The sequence below is a fragment of the Solea solea genome, chromosome 11 (genome assembly GCF_958295425.1).
Source record: "Solea solea chromosome 11, fSolSol10.1, whole genome shotgun sequence".
Lineage (NCBI taxonomy): Eukaryota > Metazoa > Chordata > Actinopteri > Pleuronectiformes > Soleidae > Solea > Solea solea.
The window spans coordinates 3,804,137-3,820,647 of NC_081144.1; the positions used below are offsets into that span (position 1 = coordinate 3,804,137).

General features: G+C 42.6%; 1 protein-coding gene across 4 annotated transcripts; it reads right to left on the bottom strand.

The window, feature by feature from the left end:
- Positions 1 to 6,156: 6,156 nt before the first annotated feature.
- On the bottom strand, positions 6,157 to 15,257 carry slc6a1a (solute carrier family 6 member 1a). Of its 4 annotated transcripts, none has more exons than XM_058643340.1 (15): positions 14,889 to 15,257; positions 13,520 to 13,902; positions 13,288 to 13,419; positions 13,085 to 13,185; positions 12,878 to 12,987; positions 12,546 to 12,678; positions 11,538 to 11,672; positions 11,337 to 11,440; positions 10,373 to 10,497; positions 10,066 to 10,178; positions 9,096 to 9,227; positions 8,890 to 8,992; positions 8,557 to 8,657; positions 8,271 to 8,438; positions 6,157 to 7,436 (listed from the first exon to the last, which is right to left on the bottom strand). In XM_058643340.1, the coding sequence occupies exons 2-15, from the start codon at positions 13,752 to 13,754 to the stop codon at positions 7,002 to 7,004; spliced, it is 2,127 nt and encodes a 708-aa protein (XP_058499323.1). In that variant the 5' UTR covers positions 13,755 to 13,902; positions 14,889 to 15,257; the 3' UTR covers positions 6,157 to 7,001. The 4 variants fall into 4 exon arrangements, with proteins under 4 accessions (XP_058499323.1, XP_058499325.1, XP_058499326.1 ...); XM_058643342.1 differs by lacking the exon at positions 14,889 to 15,257 and adding an exon at positions 14,529 to 14,588; XM_058643343.1 differs by lacking the exon at positions 14,889 to 15,257 and adding an exon at positions 14,387 to 14,480.
- Between the last annotated feature and the right edge of the window lie 1,254 nt (positions 15,258 to 16,511).

Below are 16,511 nucleotides of genomic sequence, written 5' to 3' on the forward strand. Positions count from 1 at the left end.
TATGAAAAATCCTGGGGTTAAAAACAGAGAGAGAGAGAGAGAGAGAGTACATATCGCACATAATTATCGGCCTTTTCATCTTCACAGCAGAATTAGTCTTTCTTGCGCTAACTGGGCTTTGAGGATTAATCATTGCAGCCTGTGTGAGTTCCTAAGCTGTGGTTGTTCTGTCATCCTTTCATAAAAGCATCATGGATCACCAGCTTCCCTCCTCAGTGTCCTCTCTCGCGGCCACACTGCAAGGACTTTTTTAACTTTAAAAATAGGCTCGCCACAGAGAAGTGCCAAGAAATGCTTCACACCAAACAGCCTCCCGTTGGTCTGATGTGGCCACAAAATGGAGCTGAGACTCTGCGTGCGGGGGGTGCATTACCACGTCGATTAATGCCATATTCATCTATTTTTAATTAATGAGTCAGCTGGTACAGTGCTGGTGTCAGTGAATGGTCAGATTTGTTTTCATAGACACAGTCACAGACCTATGTATCATCCACGTAACGAGACAGGAAATGAAAAGGACACGAGCCACACCTCAGTGGATTGGTCCCTTTATTTTCCCATTAAGGCAAAAAAAGGGCAAATTGTCTGATGAACATGGGCTGACAGAATGAGAACTCAATTATACAGAGCAGAGAGAGAGGCTAAGAGAGAGAGACAGAGACAGAGAGAGAGACAGAGAGCAGGAGTGAAAATACAGGCGGCGCCAACCAGGCCACCATCGTCACCGCTGCTATTAAAGCGAGGATCTGTAATTTATCCTCCTTGTGTCCAGATCGCCATCAGTAAGACAAATGTGTGTCCGTGACAAACCCAGCCAGTCATTCCCTGGTCTACCTGCAGCACATCGGTCAGAGACGGTGTCCACTGTGACGCCGTCTCACTCAGATTGACATGTTGCACTCACATACAGAGAATTCATCCACCAAAGCCCACATTTCTCTGTGCTGTTGAGGAGTTTGTCTGTTACCAAAGCTTAAAACCCTTGAACACCTAAGCTTATTTTAACCATAAAAGGGCAGGAAAATGTTTTCCAGAATAACCTTCAATAGCTGGCAGTGATATAGAATTTACTGCGTGTTAAAATACTGTTTTAACAATTACAATTCAAGCTCTACTCGACTCTACTCAGGCACATCGTTTTCCATTACTTTATAGTACCTCATCAACATGGGCGCGAAAATGCCATGACGTTTGTTGTTTTATATGTGACACAAACATGGCGGTGACGGTGCACTTTTGCAGCCATGGTTGCTCGCTGTAACGCTCTTGCCGGTTTTTGGATGTCGCGCTCATGACTCTTCCAGTGACAACACTCTCCTACCAATCAGTAGCTGGCAGTCGCATGTGTGTAAGGTATGTTTTCAGGATTTTAAGTCGTTTTAACTGATCGACAGTTTCAGATCTCAGCTCGCTTGGAACCTCACCAAAGCAGGTACCAAAAAACAAAAGCACCAGGTACCAGGTACTAGGGCTTTTTTTTTTGCTTAGAATTGAGATCATGATTCTCTGGTACGATTTTTTCACAAATCAAAATGTTTATTGCACTCATGAACCAAAGATTAGACACATTCAACTAGGCATTCAAGTAAAGTAACCGGGGGAAAATGCATGACGTCGTCGTTGGTCAGAGTGTCGTCACGGGAAGACACACAAGAATCAAACCGAACAATGCCGAACTGTAGATCAGTTAAAAAGACTTAAACATCCTGAAAACGTGGGTTGAAATCCAACATTTAGCAAAGGAAATGTTTAAAATCTCATCATTTAACAAAGGAGTCAGGTGTATTTAGCTGCTGAGAGCCTGCGATCGCGAGCACAAGCTCGGGTCGGGTGGTTGTGTGATTCCCGTTTCTACCACCTGGGTTTTCCATCACCATCCATTTTGTATTTATTTCTCCTTAGCACACACTATGTTGTGTGTCGCTCGCACTCGACGCCGCTGCTTGTAAACTCTGAACTGCAGATGGGCGTCCGCCTCCACTGAACCACGTGATGCACAGGCGCTTCATGTGTTGAGAGAGAAGGCAGCGACAAGGCTGCGTTCGAGGTGAGAAACTGGAGGAAAACAGGATTGTTTGTTTGTGATGCAGCTCATGAAATAAAATGCAGAAGAATCCTTGTCATGTAGAAATGAGATCACGTGTAGTTGTGAATTGAGATTTTTGAACTATTTATCGTGCAGCCCTACCAGGTACTATCCCTAATGGAAAAGCAAAAACAATAAAAGAGTAGAGTCAAGCTGAGTCATGCTCGTAAAATGGAAAAACTCCATTAAACATCCTCATTTTGGCTCCACCAGTATCTAAAGCTCTGATTTCTGTGGAGTCAACCTTGAATAGCGCACGGTTTCTGCACCTAATCATCTCCCTTCAACGAGAGATTAGGAACAACAGGCGTCTGAATGTTAAACTGAGTGTAGTTTCCCCTCATGTGTGTCCGCATGGGAGGAAATTATTTTCCCTAGCAGCAGATAGTCTGTATATATCATTGTGTTTGGCGGTGGTCTGAATCTGTCAGTGAAAAATGGAAGCTGGAAGACCTATTTGGCAGTGGCGCACATCAGCTGCAGTGTTTGATTATCTTGTCTCTCCGTCGTCGCACAGACTTGTGAAACATCACATTTACGTCGTCTCTGAAGCAGAAGATGGAAACAACGCTGGTGTTTGCATTCAAATTAAATAATGAACATATAGAAGGAGATTCATCTACACAGTATGAGCCCGTTGGTGTGTGTGTGTGTGTGTGTGTGTGCCATCTCTCTGTTGGTATTTGCTTGTTAAGCCGCTTCCGTGTCACATCTCATTTTTTTTGTTCCTAATCACAGCGATCCCTCTCGCTGACAGACAGCAACGCTGATTCGGCACTCTGTGTCCGTCCAGTGTCTTGTGTCTCCGTGGTTTTCAGACGCGGCAAAAAATGAAGTGGTGGCTCTACATCAACTGTGCGAGAGTCTGACTTTAGATCAAAATCAAAATCAAAATTTCTACCATGCCAGCTATGCATTGGACGTCCATTTGGGAGCAAGTGATGTGTCCTCCCCATGTGCGCCGCAAAAACGGGTCAAAAAAGGGTTTAAATTGTACAGTTTATGCTGAGTTTCGTGGAGCAATGGAGCTGATTTTGACGGACTCAACCCTTGATGACTTGGAATTGGACTCTGGTACTTGACTTGACTTGGACTCAGAAGATTTAGATTTAGAAAGACACCGCCGCGGGAAAAAGATAGAGCAGCCAGGCTGACCTGTATATGACCTGACCACAAATGACGACTGATTATTATGATTTTAATGACACACAAAAACCTCTGCGTGACACAGGACATTGACGTTTAGAAAAAGGTCACTCTTATAAATAAACACTATTATTTATCCAGCGATGCAACGTATGCAAAACATAAAAAAAGAAAAATCTATTAGTGCTGAAGCTGCTGAAAACATCTGGCTCTGAACTGAGACTAATTGTGTTTTGCTAGATTGCTCACAGCTAATAAAGAGCTTCCTTATCCTGTCCTCCCCTGCCGAAAATGATGATCTATCGCGCTCGTGGACGCAGCACATCAGTTTGGGTTGTCTCTGTGGCGACTGGTTTTCGTAGGTAATGATGCTAAATTGCACTACTGGGAATAACGGAGGCTAGTAAGTCATCCATCAGGGGCTAGTTTATATGACCTGCCATTAGGGGCATTATTCAGACCCCAGTTCACACAAACACATAGCTTTCTGTCTCTAACCTCCTCGTCTCTTACTGTCTCTCTCTCACGTCCACATGCACAGTTCACCACTGGCTACGAGAGGGGACATCTCATTCTTTTGTCCGCGGCGAGTCATTGTGGTGGTGTCAGCTGGTGCTGTCTCTTTTATCACACTGGAAGCTAATGGAAGCAGCAACTGCAGGAGGTGGGGGGAGAAGAAGATTCAGGCACGCACACACACACACACACACACACACACAGAGAGCCATAAGAGGCAGGGGAGATGGAGATGGGGCGGGTGGGCACATCAGGCCCCGGGGCCAGAGCTGTTTTGTGGTGATGTTTTTCTTGTTTGCTGAGGCCTCTCTCCTCTCTCCTCTCTCCTCTCTCTATCAGCTTGTGTTTCTGACACTCCATAAACCACAAAGAAAAGGCTTCAGACGCTTTTCTCTCCTTCCCTTTTAATGTGTTTTTTTTATCCACACTTGTGTTTTCTTCCGTTTATAACCCCCTCCATGGTACACTGGATGTTCTCGAGGATATACTTTTATTTATTTTATAGTAGATGTCCCACCTGGACCTCGTTCTAACCAAACAAGAATGAATGAATGAATGAATGAATGAAAAAAAAAACTTAAAAAAAATGTATCCCTGTTTATAGTTTTATTATGGAGGAGTATTAGGGCCACATGTAAAAACATAGATAGAAAAAAAATAAACCAGCATAAATTCTGAGGATTTAATTCAAATCAGACATTAATCTCATCTAACCTTTTTTACCTCATAATTCTGTCTTTAATCTCTTAATTCAGACTTTAATCTCAGAATTTGACTTTTTTCTCAGAATTCTTGACTTTTTTCCCTCATAATGCTGACTTCAATCTCTTAATTCAGACTTTTTTTCCTCATAATTCTGATTTTAATTCATAATTCACACCTTTTTCCTCAGAAATCTGACTTTAATCTCATAATTCTTGACTTTTATTCTCAGAGTTCTGACTTTAATCTCATAATGGGGGCGGGACTAGATAAGCTTTTGCTTCTCCCGCTTTCCCTTTCGATTATGTGTATTGTGTGAACTACACTACGATGATGAGTGATGAGTGATCTAACTGTCATGACCGAAATAAACATATAAGTAAATAAAAATAAATAAATAATTCAGATTTTTTTTTTCTCAGAATTCTGACTGTGGTCCTAATACTCTTAATGAACCCTGTTATTCAACAGAGTTTATTAAAAGAAAGAGCAGGTTATAGATAATTACTGCATCTTTGGATTCATCCTTTCATCAGTTAGTTGGGCTTGACCTAATTTCTCAGGGCTGCTGCTTTAAACACATAAGGGACGTATGCCAGGCGTGTGTTGTACTTATATTTTCTATAACTCTTTATTTTTTTCAGTCTTTTTCTCTTTGTATAACATAACAATCGTGCTTTATAATGTGACACCATTTAGATACATGTTTATATGTTTTACATTAGGCAGTGAGACAGTTAAAAATATACAAAACAATATAATCGTTTTTTTTTTTTTACTAGACATAGTTTCTATCTTTTCAATATAACGGTCGGTATCTTCATTGTCATCGTCGTCGTTCGTATACTTCTGTAAAGATATGTGCTTTAGCTTCTGTGATCAAAATATTATTGCAGAAAACAGCAACTCCATTTTTTTTTCAAACATTTAGACATAGAACTTCCAATGTAGTACAGACGTTCACAGTTACATGTTTCACACGGTACGGTTTTTTACGACAAAGTTCCAGAGAAAAACTGTGGTAGAGTTTACTTTTATACAAAATTCACAGGACATGAACTGTAGCCATTTCACATTTGTCGCTCAGCTGTTTTGCTTTTCAAGGTAAACATTTTCTTGTTTTCGACCAGATGCCTTTTTTTGTTTTTTTTTCTCACAGTAGCTGCCATAGAAGCAAACTAACCTTGTCCTAACACACCATGGATGGCAAAAGTCTGGGGCCGGGGGGGGCGGGGGGGGGAGGGGAAATGAAAGCTTTGTGCTTTTCTGTGGTAAAACCAAAGACGACACAAACAAAAAAGCGAAACAGGCCGCTTGCTTATTGGCCCGCACTTATACGTCTACATATGTATTGCTGAATACATATTGGTCAAACTACAACAGATCATTTACACATGAAGAAAAGATTAGCGGGTGTGTTTTTCGACACAGAGTTGGTCCAGGGTTTTGTGTTCATGTAAAAACGTGGTGTTTTTGTGTTTGGGCCTAGTCGTGTAAACAGACTTAAGGCTTAAGTTGGAATTGGTGCTCTGGCTTAAGGCCTTTTCCCCCGTTATTCTTTTGTTTTCTCTTTGTTTGTCAGGAGACATGTCAGAATTTTTAGTTTTTCACTGATGTTCCTGAGGAATGCATGCAAAACGTAAACAGGACTGACTGTCAGCATTAAGGGATAGTCGATGTTTGTAAATCACTTTTCTAACCCTGTGCTTTTTCTTTTTCTTCTTCTTCTTCTTTTTTTTTTTGGACTTCTTCGTACCCTGTGCTTTGCCAACCGAACAATAAATGGCATAGTTTTTGCTTTTGTCTGCCTTTTTGATTTTGGTCCTCCATCACGACACATATAGTATAAAACATCCCTAAAAATAATTCTAAAAATGTTTTGATCACATAAAAGTTTTCTCTTGTCTGAAAAAAGAAGGAACAAAAAGTAACAGTCTCTCTCACACACACAATATCTTATTTTTCTCCAGAAGCTCCTACAGTGGTGAACTTCCTATTGGCATTGTGCTTTCTCAGAGCTCCCCGTTCACCTGGCGGCCCGTGGTTCACCTCACAGAGTGCAACATTTGGAAAATAGACAACTGTGTGAGGATTAGTAAACATCCACAATAAAAATTGACGCCATCCCTTTTTGCAATTCTTCAACGATGTCAAGTTTGTTCACTACTTCATCTACTATATTCACACGGCATTTTTACTTGATTCATGAAGATATTCAACAAATTTCTAACCTAGATCTCTATGTTTTCTTCTTTTCTCACAGTATTACACAGTGTTTACATTTCTTCTTTTTCTTTTTCTTTTTTTTTTTACTCGGATTTATGGTTGTTTTCGTGACTAACAGTCTTTGACATTGTTTTTCCACAATGCAAACCAACACTGGCTTGGTTTTTTCTTTTTTTTTACAAATGCAGAAAAAAAATGAAACATGGTTTTGAAAATCTGTTTTGATTACATATTGCCCCAGGAGGTAGGTGGATCAATTAAAATCTTGGAAGTCCTTTGTAATGTTCTCTTTTGTCTGCATGCTCCATGAGGGTTTCTTTGTTGTCTACACGTTGGCCTCGGCATTGGTCAGGGTAGAGGTCGGGCTTGTTGGGTTAGGGGGGTTAACAGGCTCCGATGGGCTCGCTGGGTTGGGAGGTGGGCTGGTTGGACTCACAGTTGAGGTGGTGGTGGTTGTGGTGGTGGTGATGGGGTTAACTGGACTGGCCATCGTGGAGGTGGTGGTCGTGGGACTAGTCGCTGGGTTCGCCGGGTTAGCGGTAGTGGCCGGGTTAGCTGGCGCAGCAGGAGGAGGAGGAGGGTTAATAGTGTTCACGGGGCTGGTTGAGTTGACCGGAGCTGGATTGGTGGGGCTGGCGGCGTTGGCGGGAGCTGGGTTAGCAGGGCTGGACAAGTTGGTGGTGTTGGTCTCCACCTGCTCAGGTCCGTTCTCCTGACATCGCCTGATGACAGCAGGAGGCCGAAGCATTATCCGCAGTCGCTTTTGAGGGAAGGAGAACAAAAGAATTACAGCATGAGATTTGGAATCTGGCTACACGACTACAACAGTGGACATGCCGGGTGCTGGAGGCGGCTGTTGTAAGTTAGCAGAACACTAAGTGTTTCTAAAGCGGGGGCCGTATGTTGTCTGCTGGTTCTGCAGTTGATAGATGCACTCTGTCCGTCAATAGTTTGCATGTTCTCCCCCTGTACTGTATATGTGTGTGTGGGCTTTCTCTGGGTTCTTTGGTTTTCTAATCCTCAAGTCTTGCAGATTTGGGGATTAGGCAAACTCTAAATTGACCGTTGGTGTGAGAGTGGATGGTTGTTTGTCTCTATGTGGCCCTATGATGGACTAGCATCTTTCACCCTATGTCAGCTAGGATTGGCACCAGTGCTGTAGGAGATGGATGGACATCATGTTCAATTGAAAAAGACCTGAGACTAGTGACTGAGACCTTTAACACCTCAGAAAAAAAAGTGTAATGATGTTAGAAATCAAGTGAGAAGACACATCATTGACTTCCATTCCTTCCATTTACTGCTGATTAAGTATTTGCCCTCTGGTGGCGAGCTACTACCTCTGTTCTATCACCTAGGCACTTTTGAAATCAGAAAGCTACGTCCATTTCTTATACAGTCTGTGATTTGGATGGTGTGTATTGTTTGAGCTTAAACACATGAATGTGATTTGATTGGCCAGAAGTCAAGTTGATCCTTTTTTTCTCAAGATCTGCGAGAGTCCAGCGTCAAAGACTGACAAACTGCACTGTAAGAAAAGAAGCGCTTTAGCTGACGCCTCCATAGCATGTGGAACACACCGTGAACGTCTTACCTCTTTGTAGGTGCCCTTGAGTCCAAGATACATGTAGATCATGTATCCCGGAATGAGAACCATGGAGGACATTGCCATGAGCCAGCCCACTCCCTGACCCCAGCGTGGGAACACATAGTCTCCCATTTTGAGAGGAACCATTTGTATGGCGCTGAACAGGAACACCCCCTGTGGGAGACATGAGACGCTTTATGCATCCTGACAGCGCTCACTAGGGGCAGCATTCGTTCCGCCTGACGTGCCTGCGGGCACCTAATATTGACTTTATTTATTGTTTAATACTCACGCCGACGATGAGAGGGGTGAACACGACCCAGCACATCTTCCACCATATACACGGCCTGTAGCCGATCATCTCCTCGATGTTGTCGTAGAACTTGTTCACACCTGCGGCACAAATGAGTCCACGGTCAGAAATATTCACGTCCAATTGATTTCAATTTGCGGCTGGTTTGCCATGCATGGCGACGAGGGCGGCGAGGTGGAACACACGAGCGCCCGTGACCTTGACGGTGTTTTTGTCTCTGTGTGGACGTGACGCTTTCTCCCCTTCATATTTGTCTACGCTTACATTTCACCACGTTTTTCTTAATCTTTAAGGATAATTTTGTATACACACCGTAGAACCAGGATATGGAGATGCACTCAAAGAAGACCAAGAACAGCAGACACATCCCACTGGCGGAGTAGTAGTCGAACAGTTTGAACACGTAGATTCCACCCTGGTTACAGCAAACATGATCAAGGACAATTTGCAGATGAAACACAGATGCAAAATATCCTATTTTTCATTTTCAAAGTAACACGGACTGCCCGTGTTATTACCTGTGTGATGTTTGAGAGTCCGATCACATACGAGACCAGACAGACAACTGCAATGAAGATCTCTCGTCTACCTCTAAGAGCTCTGGGAAACTCGTCCACCAGAGCAGTGATGAAGCCTTCAACCGTGCAGAACTGAGGGACACAACCACAGGGAAAAACAACATTAGGGAGTAAATACGTGTATAATACGTATAATATGTGTCTTAAATAATCAGAGAAGGATTGATTTAGACTTGAACCCTGACTTTCATCCTAACTCAACTCTCAGGCTCACATGGAAGCTGTTATGTTTATGCTTTGTTATATTGCCCCCCCCCCCAGGTTTTTTTCTTTAAAGCCGCACAAATAGAAACAGAATAGGACCGAGTCTTTTTTGAAGAAAGAATCACTCAGACTTGGAGGAAATCATCTCTTTTTGGGGAGGATTAAATGTCTGGTAGTGGTCGACTGCAAGGCATTCTGTTGCTATTTAATAATCATAATACTTTATTTAAATAATGATAAAAAAATCTCATAATATTACAACTTTATTCTCTTCAGTTTGGCCCTAATACTCCGTTGTACAATTGTGTTGTGCCCTAAACCATGGGACAAAATGTGGAAGAAGGCCATCTTGGCTCCAACACGTAAACGAGACACTGCAGTATGATTATAAAGCCATAAATAGCGTTATAATGTTCACTGTTTGTGGCAATAATAACCTACAGTATGTGTGACTGTTTGTTTTTGCCTTATTTAAACACAAATGACCTCGAGAAACACAGGCAGTGGCACCTGCGGGCACACGGAGGTGTTAAAGTTGCGTTAAAGAGACTTGACAGTTGATGTCAAAGCTCTGCTACATATCTGTCCAAAAAGGAGCAAATTGCATGCTTATCATGCAGGGAGCAGGGGTGAGCTGCATGATATGTGCAGCTGCATTTAAATATTTAGGTCAGCCCATGAGCGCATCATCTCCCGAGCCCCTTACCTGGCTGTCGATCCCCAGCATGAGCAGCATGGAGAAGAACAGAACAGCCCAGAGAGGAGACATAGGCAACTGGGTTACTGCCTCCGGGTAGGCAAGGAAAGCTAATCCAGGACCTGAAAAAAAATCACATTTTCTCAGAGTTATTCTCTCGCTCTTTTCCTCACACACACTCTGAGGTGATGACAAAAGCTGTTCAGAAGCAGTCAGCCAGCAATGAATGACAGAGCACCTTTTGTGTGTGTGTGTGTGTGTAGAGGGAAGAACAATTACAGAAGGGGAAAATGACACAAATGTGATGTGCCGTTACCTGAAGCTGCTACATCGGCAATGTCTTTCTTTGTCACATGTGCCATGAAGCCAACAATAGAGAAGATGACAAAGCCAGCAAACATGCTGGTACATGAGTTGATGCAGCACACTATGATGGAGTCTCTGGGGAGAGGAAATATAAAATAGGCCTGTTGTAAAAGAATTCATTTGACTTGCATTTTTTAAACCCCCCGTATCGACTTTCCCCGAACAGAAGAAGAACTATGAGCTGCAATTTTTCTTCCTTTTGATCAACAAACGTTTGGTGGAAAGCCATTTTTTTCTTTGTTTATGACTGGCATAAACAAACTTCTTATCAGAGATGTTGCAATGGTGGTACAGACAAAATTTATCTATTTTTTTATTTAAAGAATAATTGTTCATGTGACCTAGAACGAGGACTGAACAATTAATTTACTTTTTTATTGTTCCAACGCCTGTGAAATTAACTTCTTTAAATTATCTGCCTTATACGGAAGAGTAATAGGGCCAAATGTAAAAAAAAGAAGAAAGACAGAAAGAAAAATAAACCAGCATGAATTCTGAGATTAAAATGTGAGAAAATTCTCACTTTAATTTTAGAATTAATGCTGTTTTCTTTCTTTCTTTCTTTATATGGGGCTCAAAAAAAGATTTCTGATAAAAAAAATCTGACTTTTTTTACACATGGCCCTAATACTCTTCCACAGCCTTGCAAAAGAATATAGAGTAGTTCATATTTTTATTGTGTCTTGTGCTAATGCTCTGTCACATCTTAAATCTACAGGGAATATTGACCTGAACCTTGACCCTTGAAATTGATCTCGTAAATCAAATTGCAATATCTGCAATGAAATTGCAGTTAGATATTAACACCAATCATTCAGCCCTACCCAGAACCATCTTTAATATAGTTATAGTTTACGCTCCTCTTACACAGATATATATGACTTTCTTTGTCCATGAATCGTCACCACACTTACCTGTACACATTATTATTGAATGGGTTATAACTGCCCAGAGCTATAAGGGAGCCCAGTCCCAATCCGTAGGAGAAAAAGATCTGCGTAGCTGCGTCCAGCCACACCTGCCAAAAGAAAGCATTTTTACCTGCGTGAGACCGAGCTGTGCTCACTCAGGCGTGCAGTCAGGTCGCCGTGATTCATGTAATAATATGTCATTACCTCAGACTCTTTGAGTTTCTCAAAGTTGGGGGTAATGTAGAACAGAATCCCATCCCCAGCTCCGGGCAGAGTCACCCCGCGGATGAAGAGGATGAACAGCATGAAGTAAGGATATGTGGATGAGAAGTAAACGACCTATAAAAGAACATGTGAGGCAGTTATCAGCTGGGTAGCAGGATTGCAGTTTTTCAAAGTGTATATGAGAGAGGAATTCACAGACAATGTCTGGATGACCCCCAATCCAGAAATCAGAATCAGAATAGTCTTTATTGTCATATTACGGGATTAAATTTGTAATTTCACACTGCAAAAATGTGGGCCATAAGATAAAATGAGAGTAAATAATCTGTAGTTGTATATAAAACAGCCTGACAGGGATACTTATTGTATGTTCCTGTTTAATGTACAGATTACTTTCTTACTTTCTGGCTGACCTAATGTCTGCCTGAGGGCCACAGTTCAAAGACACGGTGACCACGAATGGTATCTCCCAGAAAAAGCAGATAGAAGACACCAAATATGGAGCAGCAGCACAACTACATTTTGAATCCGCTCTCCTCATCGCCGTGCGTTTATGACAGCCATGTGCAAGCCAAACGTGCAGGGGGGGGGGGATGGGGAGGGGCGTTTTTGTGACCAAGACCAATTTTATTTGCCACGGTCACATGATGCAGTCGACTTTTTCAAATGTGGCAACACAAGAGAGGGAGGGGGGGTTAGAAGCTCCAAATGGTGTGAGGAGAGGAGGGGACAAAACCACATGACTGAGGCATGTGCTGGGTTTGCTGCTCCTCCTCTTATGAATCCACACTTCGGTGTGAACAAATGTGTCAGGGCACCGCGAGGCAGAGTCAGATTAGCCGCCATGACCGCCTTGACGTCGTCTCTTCCTTATCTTAAAAATCCATCTGGACAATGTTGAGTGCGATGTGAATGATTGATGAGGTGATATTAGACTGATGAATATTGCATCGCTGTCACACACCGATCCTTATTGGCCTCGCTTACCTTCCCTGTCCAGCTAACGCCTTTCCAGATACAGAAGTACACGAGGACCCAGGCGATGGCCAGTGTTATTGCCAGTGGCACTCGAAGCTGGCCTGGTTTTCCCAAGCCATCGGTCATTTCATGCATGTTGCGCCTACAAGTCAGAGTGAGCAACAGTAAGTCTATTATACAGGCAAGCTGGCAGCCAAAGGATATATATATATATGAATAGAATATATATGTATATATATATATATATATATATATATATATGAATAGAATATATAGGTATATATATATATATATATATATACATATATATATGTATAAGAGATAGCAGGTCGATATCTTACTCCCAAAACTCCAGCACTGAACTGGTGAGGTTGGTGGTGTCTGCAATGGAGTAGTTTGTGTAACATTTGTCTGTGTTCCATGGATTGTCACATGAGCTCCATGGAAGGTCCTAAAAACCACAAAAAAAAGTTTTATTTATTTAATTTTGCTGCAACAACCCTGTTTTTCCACTTTATTATGAATCACTGACACTGTGTCATACTTACACTGGTGAATGAGTTGTACAGGTAGTAAATGGCCCAGGAAATGATCACAATGTAGTAAATGTTGAGCCAGAAGGACAGGACAGCTGCTGCAAGGCCCACACCTATCACACAGAAATGATTTAGACAGCATAGTAAAAAGAGAGAGCATCACTGGTGTGGCCTGCAGGAGTTTGAGCTTAATAAACTTAATAAAATTCCAATACCTTTAAACATAGGAGCCAGCTTCCACACACCAAGCCCTCCAATGGAGGTGTACTGACCAAGAGAGCATTCCAGTAGAAACAAGGGGACCCCAGCAAATATGAGGGTCAAAAAATAAGGAATCAAGAAGGCTCCTGCATGGACAGAGGTAGATCAGATTATACACGGATTGCACAAACATCACATCATCCACACAATCAGCAAAAACAAAACGAAAAAAAAAATCATGTTTACCTCCACCATTTTTTCCACACAGATATGGAAATCTCCAAACGTTCCCCAGTCCAATTGCATAACCAACACACGACAGGAGGAAATCAAATCTTCCTCCCCATGTTTCCCTGTCAGGGACCTCCTTGTTCTGCTTCTTTTCGCCTTTCACGTCCAGTGACTTGGGTTTGTCATTGTTAGTGGCCACCTCGTTCAGTTCTGTGACTTGTCCGTCCGCTTTGGTGCCGTTCGTCGCCATGTCTCTGGGTTTGGCAGAGGTCCTGACAGTCGGACGGGAGGCTTCAGCACCGGTCCACGTAGACAGCAGCTTCGCGGTTGGTTTTTAGACCCTAACCTTTGGACCAAAATGTCTGGAGATGAAGCCCGTGCGCGCGCACGGCCTTAACCTGGAATCGTGAATAGAGCAATTGGTCGATTTTTTTTTCCTCTCTGGAGACGCACAGGATGTGGTCATGGACACATTTAATATTATTTATTTTTTTTGCTCTACATGTACATTCTGCCCAAACAACATTATTCCTTAAATGCAAGTCACACTAAAGCGTCACAAATATTTTCATTCATATCAGACCAACGAGCTCATGCTGGACTTGATCCCAAAACCAAAGCAGATTGCGCACAAATGAAACCACAGACACACGCAAACACGCACACGACAGCCAATACAAAGTCTGCGCTGTTTACCAAATGAAAAAGACTAAAATAATATTCATAAAATGGGAAATGGACATGAACACAAAATGTGAAAACTTTAACAGACACATTTCTGGATCCAAACCGTGCACTTGACGCGCAAGACGCGCCGCAGAAAAAGCAACATAGCCCTTTGAGAATTAAGCATAACAAAGTGGAGTCCACACCAGTCACCACCTGCAGATTCTCCAAACACTCCTCCACACACAGGAACGGACGCAGCGGGGACACAGAGAGGTCTCAAATAAAACTGGAAGACAGAAAAACGCACAGTGGAGACAAAGGGGGGGACATCCAAATGCGTAAAAGCATTACGCACCAGTCTGCGCCAACAGCCACTCGATCCTGTGAGAACCGAAGGCGTCACTGAACGCATTAGAACGGCTCTCCACATATTGTGCCGTCCAATAATAGACTATATAACAAACAGTAATCAATCCCACGTTTAATTGGCTGGAGCGTGCGAGGCGCAGAGCTCATCACGCCGATGCAGCGACGTATCGATGGGCTCATTCACAATTTAATCACAAGCACACTGTCGCTGCGAAGACACAGATGAGACACACAAAAAAAATGCGAGGAATCGTGCATTAAGCAAACTCGTCGGTGTGGAAGCGCGAATGCCGCGCACACATTCACAGCCTCCAAAAAAACAAAACAACAACCCAGTTTTACTCACAGTGAATGTGTGCTCTGCTCCGCCGAGGAGGATGCGCTGCTGCCGGCTGCCACAAATCTCCTCCAAGAGAGGTATCCGTGGATTCCTCCAGTGGGCGAAGTTGTAAACTCCCAATATTTCGTGGAACACAAACAGATTTTACTTCCATTAAAAGACTTTCGGGGACCACGCGGCGTCAGAGGAGTCCGAGGAGGAGCTGTCCAGTGCTGAAGACCAGGAGGAGGAGGAAGAGGAAGAGGAGGAGGTGGTGGTGGTGGTGGAAGAAGAGGAGGAGGAGGCTGAATCAACACGGGCAGCAGCAGCCGCTTCGCCTTGTGCGACTGTCTAACATCAACAACCAAGAGAGTCAACTCCCATCCACACAGAAACAGCCTCAATGTCATCTCAAAGTCGTCCTCCCCTCCTCTCCTCTCCTCCTCCCCCTCCTCCTCCTCACCCCTTCATCTTAAGGCTGCACTGAAATCACACTTGCCAACGTGTTTGTTGTTGTTGTTGTTTTAAAAAGAAATATAATTCCCAATTGTTTTTTTTCACCCACTCTTCACTGTAACAAATAACGCTTGTATGTTGTCATCATCTCCTGCATAAGTTTCTTTTTTTAATCACATAATGAGGGATAAAAAAAGTGATAAATATTGATTTGAGTCAACTCTTTTAACAGTGTTGTGCTGCTCCATCAACCCCACCCCTAAAAACAGGAAGAAAGAAAAAAAAATACACCCCCCTCTTCTTCCTCTCCTCCTCCTCACTGTTTATAAAATGTATTGTGGAGGTAGAATATGGAAACATAAGGAGGAGTGGAGTTATTGGGTAATTTATTGTATTTATTGTATTGCTCCAAAACTGCACAATATTGTGTTTTTGAAAATACGTCAGTGTGTCTGTCTGTCTGTCTGTCTGCCAATCTGGCAAACTGTGATAAAGAGAGCCCGGCCGTCAATAAAGGGAGGGAACATTTGGCTGCTTGTCTTTAAGTCCTGCCTTTAATCGTCCAAAGCCCAACGTCTTCCATAAATGAGAGGAATAAACTCGTGGACTGCAGAAAAAAACTGTGAGGACTGATGAAAACAAATGTTTCAGAGACTCAGTGACGCGCGGTCAGACCTGGATTTGTTTTTAAATTGTACATTTTTTTTGTTATAGGACATGAAGCAACGTGGAACCAAAACTCTCATTTATTTAAGGAGCAGTTTGTGAATTTGAAGCAGAAGGTAAGTGTCTTTAAATAGGCCCATATACTGTATGTGCCTGAATATGTGAAAGTTTCTTTTCTTCAGGTCAGCGTTTTTTTCCCCCACTTGAACTGCACTGGCGTGTGCACACATTTCAGGGCTCAGGGGCTCCAGGGGAAGCTGTTGTGACATATTTATTAGTTACTAAATTAATATTCCAATAGCAACTTGTGAAGATGTTTAACAGGCCTACAAGACAAGTTATTGCACAGATAGGTAATTTTTGGGGAAAATGACACACTTTTAATTGACAAATGATGCTGTTTATCACACATATGCACCAAATACTTGCATGGGTGCCGATTATTATTATTTTTTTTAAAATTGTGATTCAATGGAACAAAAATGGAGTAATACATTTGAGACAGTAACCATAACAAAGTCATACTTC